The sequence below is a fragment of the Rhododendron vialii genome, chromosome 11a, assembly GCF_030253575.1.
Source record: "Rhododendron vialii isolate Sample 1 chromosome 11a, ASM3025357v1".
NCBI classification, from domain to species: domain Eukaryota; kingdom Viridiplantae; phylum Streptophyta; class Magnoliopsida; order Ericales; family Ericaceae; genus Rhododendron; species Rhododendron vialii.
Window position 1 is genome coordinate 28,395,149 of NC_080567.1, and position 9,158 is coordinate 28,404,306.

At 38.4% G+C, this 9,158-nt stretch overlaps 1 protein-coding gene and 1 long non-coding RNA gene across 4 annotated transcripts; one reads left to right on the forward strand and one right to left on the reverse strand.

Moving 5' to 3' along the window:
• Positions 1–295: 295 nt before the first annotated feature.
• LOC131308277 (uncharacterized) lies at positions 296–6,770 on the reverse strand. 3 transcript variants are annotated; one of them, XM_058335165.1, is made up of 5 exons: positions 6,454–6,770; positions 3,813–4,082; positions 2,400–2,636; positions 2,082–2,299; positions 296–732 (listed from the first exon to the last, which is right to left on the reverse strand). In XM_058335165.1, exons 1-5 carry the CDS (start codon positions 6,721–6,723, stop codon positions 660–662), a joined length of 1,068 nt encoding a protein of 355 aa, XP_058191148.1. In that variant the 5' UTR covers positions 6,724–6,770; the 3' UTR covers positions 296–659. The 3 variants fall into 3 exon arrangements, with proteins under 3 accessions (XP_058191148.1, XP_058191147.1, XP_058191149.1); XM_058335164.1 differs by lacking the exon at positions 296–732 and adding an exon at positions 814–1,299; XM_058335166.1 differs by lacking the exon at positions 296–732 and adding an exon at positions 814–1,299 and having other exon boundaries at positions 3,813–4,105; positions 6,454–6,710.
• LOC131308278 (uncharacterized) lies at positions 4,596–5,805 on the forward strand. Its single transcript, XR_009194397.1, has 2 exons — positions 4,596–4,805; positions 5,659–5,805. It is a non-coding gene; the product is annotated as an uncharacterized LOC131308278 (long non-coding RNA).
• Positions 6,771–9,158: the final 2,388 nt, after the last annotated feature.

Below are 9,158 nucleotides of genomic sequence, written 5' to 3' on the forward strand. Positions count from 1 at the left end.
GGGTGCAACGGTTATGGCCGGGTGGTGGCAGGTATGTGTATGGTGGTGGTGGTGGTGGTGGTGTGAAATTTAGGGTTTTGATAGGAGTTTTGGGGAAGAAGACCTGGTGTTAAATTTCACAAGGGCATTAGAGTCATTTCGCAAGTTCTGTTAACAGAGTTGGATGTGCACATTAGTCCACAAACCACAGGGTGTTATGTGGTGATATTCAAAGCAGGAGGGGTGTGTCTGCACCCGGCCCAAACCATAAGGGGTCAAACTGAAATTTGCCCTAAAAAATTTCATCTCCGCCTTCTTGAGTCTTTACTTGAGAATTTGATGAATCCGCCATGTGAATTCATGCCCATACAAGACACGGGCACTTGAGTCCATCTAAAGTTATGTATAGTCCATGCCTATCATGTTTTTTCATTTTTTGATAACCAGCCATGCCTATCATGTTACAGAGTACAGATCAGTCAAACTTTGATTTATTCCAGACTTCACTATCTGGGCATGAAGTTTATGCCCTGCTCCTTTTCTTCCTTTCCATTTTCCCTCGGTTTTAATGCTGTGATGGTTCTTGGATTTGGGGAGGAAAGAAAAAGTATGAGATTCTAGGTAGAATCTCTTACTTTAAACCTGACAAAAATCCAACATCCAAATACAGCTTAAAGGAATCACTTGCAGCAGATGGAGAGACTTGATGAAAGCAAACTGCAACATTTGTGTCCTGACTCTCTCTCAAAATACCTGACATGTACATAAGTGACATTACATATTTAGCCACACAAACAAATAATCAACCCTAACATAAACAACAAGATACGAAGATAAATGGAAAGGGAATTCCATTCCATTGCTTCTCCAATTGTGCAGTAACTCTTACAAAATATGTTGCTTTCTTTTCATCTACTTACACATATCAAGGATGAACACAAAGCCCCCTCTTGAGCTCCAAACTAGCAACACTACCAAATATGTATAAGGAGGATCTAACACAAAACCCCTCGTGAGCAGCAAACTAGCAACACAATCTGCATCCTAATCTGGGTAATGACAATATTAATGAGAAACCCAGATGTTTGGGCCTTTCACATTGGAAGCTTCTCCATCTCAAGATTCCTGTGGTCAGATGCAGAGGCTTCACCATCGGATTCTGCCCTCTTAAGATCATTTAGAGTTCTCTTTGCATAGATTGTAAAAGCAACTAGAGTTGTAATTGCAACAATGAAGGAGATAACATTGTATATAATCTCCACTGTAGTCAGGTGATGGTTGTTATACTTCACATCTGCAAACGTCCTTATTAACCGACCACTGCAGAGAAGAACAAAAAACAAGAAAAAAGGTTAACCACAAATGCATCTGTGATTGGAAGATCCCTAATCCTGCCTCTAAAATCTTGATGGAACTACCATATCCATCATGGATATATTAATCCCTCAAGTCCAATTGAAAACTTCAAACTCCCACCAAAGCAATTGTTGTCAGTACTGTGTCGAATTCATGCCATTCGATGCCCATAACCTGTTCATGACCTGCTTGACCCAATATATGGGCAAATAGAAAGTTGTGGCAATCCGGGGGTGCATCCCCCGGCCTCAAGGCCTGATCCACATACAGGTAGTGGATATTTTCAACCCTGTTGGTATTTAGGACTCTCCTATATATGGGGACCTTATGGTTTTGGCACGGATATTGCCTGCTATTGTAGTCTCCTCATTTATAATGACTTATCCACCCATCAGAGCCTGTTGATATAGGTCTAAAAGTGAACTAAGTATATCTTTGTGTTCTGTGATTGCTCTGTTTCCTGTTTCCTCAATCAAAAGGTTATGTGCCTCTGATTACGGTCTCACCCTGCAGGAGTCTAGCGTGATGTTGGATGTATGTACAGCCACTCAACTAGAGAGCAGACGTGCCTCAGACTAAGTGTGTATTCTTGTCACGATTAGATCTCCAGTCATCAAAAGAAATTAGAAGGACTAGGAAAAACATTTGATGTAACTTTAAGTCATCTTTTGAAGGAGATGCCCTACTTTCGTATATTTAGTGTTTAACAGTAACCACAGAATGAGGAGACAATTAAGAAAACTAACCTATAGATGTAAATAAAGGATTCCGGAACCATTCCAGCAATTGATCCACATAAATAGGGCCAAAATCTCATCGTTGTTACCACCACTGCATAGTTGAAAATTGTGTACGGAAATGGTGAAATCCTAAAGATTGCAACCACTCGAAATTGATGGAACCAGCTCCCTTCTCCAGCAAGCCTAATCATGGCAGCTTCCTGAGGCCATCTCTTCAACCAGTGCTGTACATCAATAAGAGTTGTAGGCCAATCGAAGAGATGGAATGAAAGTAAATATGATTAACCGCCTATCAACATCACAGGTAAAATAACAATGACTTACATGAATTCGGTCACGCAAGAGTAATCCAACCAAATATGGTAGGGTCATGCCAATAGTTGTTCCGACCATAATTATGACGAATCCAAGACCATATCCAAAAATCATTCCAGCAAGCCACATGGAAGGACCAGAAGGAATTAAGAACACAGGGAAAAGTGCCAAAGAAGCAACGAGTACTATAGCAAGAACTGGACGACCAAAGGCAGTGGCTTCCCATTGCAAAATTGGAAGAAGAACCTACAATGAAATCCATCATCGAAGTGTTCAATTGTCAACGTCAAGTCAATTTTGACACTCACACTCTTGACATGAACAATCACTTACAAACAACCAAAGGTCACCAATGTCAACTTTGGATAAACAGTCTATGTATTGTGATTGTGAAGAGATCCTAGCATTTAAATTTCATGTTACAAAGTTCCTCAAGAAATAAGTAAAAGGCCTTCGTTCTATAAATTTTTTGTAGAGCATGTGCATACATAGTTTGGTAATGATACATCACTCAATGCACGAGCTATGGAAATATCAATAAAAGGTGTAACTTGAGCGTTTTATCACTTATCTGGGCAAGCCTGCTTGCATAAATGCATGGGCCTCATGGCTTAACGCACTGACACTCCAAGAGGCCGGATGCGGGGACACGCGGGGGACACGGCAAAATATGTAGGGGGACACACCACGTGTTGTGTCCATTATACTTGATCAATTTTTTTGGGGGACACGGTGGGACATGGGAGGGTCATGTATAGGGTAACGACAGGGGTTAGATATGCATAAAAAAATGTTTTGAGGGGTAAACGTGAATTACTTGAAATATTCTAGGTTAAAAGTGTGATATGACGTATATACGATGCTTGTTTATATGCACTGATGCTTCATGCTTATACATATAGTCTAGTGGTATAGAATAAATATTATTCGTTTACTCATTTATTTTTGCCGTATCCCCTACGGTGTCCATGTCCCCACTTTTTTAGAAATCCCGTGTCTCATGTCCGTGTCCACATCTGTGCTACATAGCCGCATGGCAATAGCGAATGTGGAAACAAGTTTAAAAAAGGAAAGTGCAAAACATTAATACTTCAATTGATGCCAAGGGAAGCTGAAAGCATTACTGTAAAACTTGCAAACACCAAAGGTGATTTCACAAGAAAAATTTTACTTTTTCCATAAAGCTTGCGCAGATGAATTGGAAGAAATCAGATCACATCCCGCACATTTTTACATATTGACTGACACATGAATTAGCATACTTACGAAGGGGCAAAGGATGATACAAGGAGAGCAACGGTGATTGCTCTTATATGAAATTTCTGATATCTCCCAATGGATAACAAGGGCCACAAAAGTGAAAACCCCCAACCCAATGCCCCCTTGCAGGAAAAAAAATTGGAGGAAAGGATCTGGAAATACCTTTTCGAAAAGAAATGGTACTCCCCATTTCACAAAGATGAGAAGAACTAGAATAACAATAAAGCACCAAGATATGGCCTTGATCCACCAGATGTATGACCTATATTTTGTTTCAGCTTGTGGTTGTAAGGCAACACCTTCGTCTAACCTTGGTTCATTTGATATCACCAATCTCACATACTCACTATCTTCCCTCAATTGATTCTGATCGTTCAACATTTTTCCTGACTTCTCAGCTTTATCTGGCATCTCCATTGAGACACCAAAAATCTGTCGAATGAAATGTTAATGAGCTGTTATCATCAAGAGAGGTCAGCACCGTAAGAGTGTTCAAATGGATTGTATCTTGGTAGATAAAGAAAGATACAAAAATCTAATTATAGAATCTTCCATATTATCCATTGTTTAGCATAATACTGCTAAATAAGGAAGAATGAAACTATGCATGTCTGGCAGTTGGTATAGTTCGATCCAACATAGTGTCACTTCACACAAAATGAATAAATAAATAACAAGGCAAATTCTTCCATAGTTCCATGCTTGTCCCTAAGCTTTCCCACATGTTTCAATGTAATGCAAGCAACACCAAGAAGTCAAAGCCACTGAATGTAACATGGTTGTAGCTCAATACATGTCCAAAGAAAGCAAAGAAAAGAAAAAGCTCAATACTTGAATTGTGAAAGTATGAAGTGATATATACCAGCTGGTACTACAACACCAAACCCTTATCTTCTTAAGCCACGAAATGCAAACAACCCTATCCCCTCTCTAATTATAGTTTAAAAATAGATTAGTGCCTGTTGCGGGAAAGGCTTTTCCCATGCGTGGATTATCAATTCGCATAGAGATGATGGTCTTCCTCTGATGTCTCCAAGCCGGCCATAATAGAATCCATGTGATGCCCATATGAAGAACTTTCTTGACTGCACTGATGAAATCCGTCGTAGGGCTTTGGAAACAGTTTGCCATGGTTGATTTGGGGTGTCTTTGGGAGTTTCAATTGGTGTTTTTTTTTTTTTTAAGTTGGGTTGGTTTCTTGCCGACATTTTAGGTTTTTCCTTCTCTCCCCTTTCTTGTAATGTTTTATTATTATCAATAAAATGTAACTTTCTTCGCTGATCCAAAATAAACAAAAACAAAAGAAAACGTCACTGATGAAGACAACATGGCACTCTGAGGTTCAGATAACTTTAAGGTCGTAAGCAGAGGCGATGCCAGCCTTATAGGTGTGGGGTCATGTGATCTCATTGAAAAATCATTCACTGGTACTATTGTACTAAAAAAGTTTTTGATTTGTTATAACTTATAACACTTGACACCATATCATGGGTAAGTCGTATGACCCCAACCCTGAGGTAGTTGCACACTCGCACCCAATAACTTTCCCTCCATAAGCTCTATGCTCCACTCCCCACTTTCCAATTTCCATCCTTCTCTCTTGTGACTAAGGCAAGCAGCACAATGTTCTTTTTTTGATAGTTCGGTTCAGTTATTAAAAAGCAGAGCATTATGTTATCATGAAAGGGTTTATAGGTTTGTTTGAGAAAAATTTGATTGGGGAAGTATGTGTTACTGCATAAGTTGATATATAGTATATCCTACAGAGTTGTATGAATTGGAGAGAGTGTTGTAAATTTACCATATGCAATACGAGAATATTAATGTATATCAATCTTTAGAAATTTATTCTTATTTTTGAAATAAAAGAAACGTTATTGATTAATGTAGAATAATTTCTGTAGAGAAAAGGAAGTTTGAATTCATGAATGACCTCAAGAAGAATAATTCCTGGAGTCACTGGTCATAAGGTTGTTCATATCTTGGTTTTGTAGAGGGATCTGTTGAGCGGAAAGAAAAGCCAAGACATTTCCTTACACAAATACAAGTTTTTTTTAACCTTTGCTTTTCCCACCACAAATACCTTCATAAATTCAAGACCCAAATGGCCAAATACAACATAAGTGTCCCATACTTTCACTAATGAAAGCCATCCACAGATCTACTTTTAGTTTTTGGTCACAAGACAAGGTACATGGGGGAAAATAAAAACAAATGAAAACCACATACCCATGAAACAAAATACTTGAACCAATTCCGATTACCCAATATACTAGCACGTGAGAAAAACTGATCAAGCCAATCCAATACACCAAAACAAATTGTTTACCAACTCAAGAAAGTTTTCAAACAATTTCGTTTATAGAGAAGAGCAACATCAGCTGATTGCCATGTGCATAAATTGAACTACTAAACTAGTAAAAGCTGCGTTGCTTCAAGTTTTTTTTTTTAGGTAACTCAAGTATCCAGGCCGGCTTATGTGGCCCTGGCCTAATCCCACCGTCCAGTAGTGGGGTGATTTGCTTCAAGTTGAAGCCACCGCGGCCAACAACTTCTTCAATTGTGCTTATTTAGTAGCTAAACACCTAAGCTCTGTATCCAATTGTTTAACTCAAATTCATTAATCATATGAATTATTCTACCATCGTAATGCATCTTATCTAGGTATTTACATGCCATCACTTGTTTTTGTTGCCAAATTAGGGCCGTTCGTTCGCTAATCTCTCTTTGTGGTAAAGAAATGGGGATAAATTCGGAGCAATTGTTTGAAAGCAACAAAGCTTAAATCTTAGGGTTTACTTACAATTAATGCCGGAGGAGATATTTCCGGCGAGAACGTAGCTGGCCCGATCGATCCCCTCAACCTTCTCCTCCTCCTCCTCCTCCTCTCTCTATCTATATATATATGTAGGTGTATGTATATGTCTGTGTACTTTCTCTCTCTAGACCGAAACCTATCGCCGACGAATCGTCGCTGGTACTGTAAAGTCCAGAATTGCGGGTGCAGAGGAGGAGTTTTCTTCTCTCTCTCTCTCTCTCTCTCTCTCCTTTTTGTGGTTAAACGGTGAAACATGTCAGCAATTACCACCAGCGAAAAACTTATTATTCACGGAGACGGCAATTTTTCTAGTATGCTCCCAAGCGTCACCGAGGATGATCCTTCCATTAAATATAGACTATTAAATTGAAAAATGGGTAAATCGCATTCGTTAGATGAAAATCTCCCAAAAAAAAATAAGGTGCATTAGCTAAAAGCGAGACGATTTTATAAATTTTTGACAAAAAAACATAGTATTAAAACAATGGAATTATTTACTGAAATCCACTCACATGATGCCACGTCACCTAGTTATGCAGTGTTTCACACGAGAAAGTCTACCAACGCAATATTTTGCTCTATCATGTCTGCGTTGACAATGTCTCGTGGGTAGTTATTACTAAAAAAATTTCTAATTTATCGGGTCGCTAATGAAACAATGTCACACAGGAAGTTAGTTCGTGTCCATGTTGCGTATGCATGTCAATATAGTATATAGGCTCCGTTCACGACTAGTATATAAAAGGGGAATTTTTAGGTTGGCCCCAAAAATTAGGTTCGGACCTAATTTAGTTTCGCCTAAAATATTCTCTACCCCCTTTAGTTTCGGCGCATCATTGTGGACAAAAATACCCTCGCGGACCAAAACACGCATCCCAAATCTAAAAAATGCGTTCCGGGTCACGTTCGCGAACTCTCTCCCTACCGCTCAACAAAACCCTAATTCAATCTCTAGAAATTCAAAATTAAGATTACAGAACATTCTCTCTCTCTCTCTCTCTCTCTCTCTCTCTCTCTCTCTCTCTCTCTCTCTCTCTCTCCTGCAATCGTTCATCTCCAACATCGTTCATCCTCAACATTGTAGATTAAAGCAATCGATCAGTCAACAAGACTTCAATATGGCAAAGAAAGATATGTGATTCTACTGAACCCAATTACTTATGCGGTTATGCCACTCCAACTGTACATTAAAGCATATCGAATGTCTATGCGAAATTTTTATGTGAACTGTAACAAGTGTATATGAGAAATGTATTTGATCATATGCGAACATACTATGTGAACATTTTAACAAAGCCTATGTCAATATTGTGTATTTTATGTGTGAACTTTCTATGAAAAATGTGTCTTTTCTATGGGAACTTTGCATTTTTCTATGAGAACGGTGTATTGTCCATGAGAACTGTTTATGAGAAATGTGTTTTTTCTATGAAAACTGTGTTTTTTTATAAGAACTGTGTATTTTTCTATGAGAAATGTATTTTTTCTATAGGAACTGTGTATTTTCAATGAGAACTGTCTATGAGAAATATATTTTTTCTATGAGAACTGTGTATTTTACTATGAGAATTATCTATGAGAAATGTATTTTTTCTATGAAAACTGTGTATTTTCAATGAGAACTGTCTATCAAAACTGTGTTTTTTTTTTTTATCAAAACTGTGTATTTTAATGTGTGGTAAAGCTATGTGAAATGTGTATCAAAGTATATGTGAAATCTTTATCTCTCTTTTCTTTTATATATTCAACAGTGCACAAGAAGACTTACACACAAGATCAAAATACTTACGAGATCAAACCAAAAACAATAACAATGGAGGAGGCAGGAGTCATCACAAGATTAAAATCTCAACCCGACAAGACAGCAACCTCAATGGTTAGCCAAGGATCACAATCCCCTTTGCAAATTTGTTGAAAGAAATAACAGAGCCTATCAAAACAGTAAAATAATCAAAATCTAACAACATAAACGACATTAAATACCCCACCTGCTCGACTTCATTACCTTGCATCTCCTCAAGCACCACAAAACTACAACAAATCACAAAGCAACATACATCACTGCTAAATGAAAAGTACCTCGACTAATTAACTAATCAAATCTAACAACAAACACCAAATTAAAATTAAAAAATACCTCAACTGATCGATTGAATCTCAATCCAACTCAATTCCTCTCTCAATCGAACATCAATCGCTCAAGCTAGACGTCAGTCGCTCTCTATCTATCTCGATCGCGATCACGATCTCTCTCTCGATAGCTTGTCTCGATCACACACACACACACACTCTCTCTCTCTCTCTCTCTCTCTCTCTCTCTCTCTCTCTCTCTCTCTCTCTCTCTCTCTCTCTCTCTCTCTCTCTCTCTCTCTCTCTCTCTCTCACCGTCTTCTCTCTCTCTGCCAATATTTGTTTGAAAACAAGCCTTTATATAGTCAACCCTAAAAAGGGCAAAAACATCCAACAAGCAACATAACTGAGCCATCCAGCTTTGGGAAATATATTTTAGGGTTGGAATCAAACCAAACCTAAAAAGGGCGACCGGCCTCTAATTTCCTGTATATAAAAACCAAAACGTCTAGCAACACAACATTTTACGTGTGCAACTTTATACTATGCCCCCGTTTGATAACCCTCTAGGGGGTTGGGATTGGATTGGTAGAGTGAGGGTATTATGAGTACCTTGTTTG

What these genes read in the sequence shown, in the direction of transcription:
- LOC131308277 (XM_058335164.1), bottom strand. Translation starts at nt 6,723, where the DNA reads ATGTTTCACCGTTTAACCACAAAAAGGAGAGAGAGAGAGAGAGAGAGA. An exon ending in TCTTGCGTGACCGAATTCAT is followed by an intron (nt 2,300 to 2,399) that starts GTAAGTCATTGT and finishes ATTGATGTACAG; the next exon opens with CACTGGTTGAAGAGATGGCC. An exon ending in TCCTTTATTTACATCTATAG is followed by an intron (nt 1,300 to 2,081) that starts GTTAGTTTTCTT and finishes TCTTCTCTGCAG; the next exon opens with TGGTCGGTTAATAAGGACGT.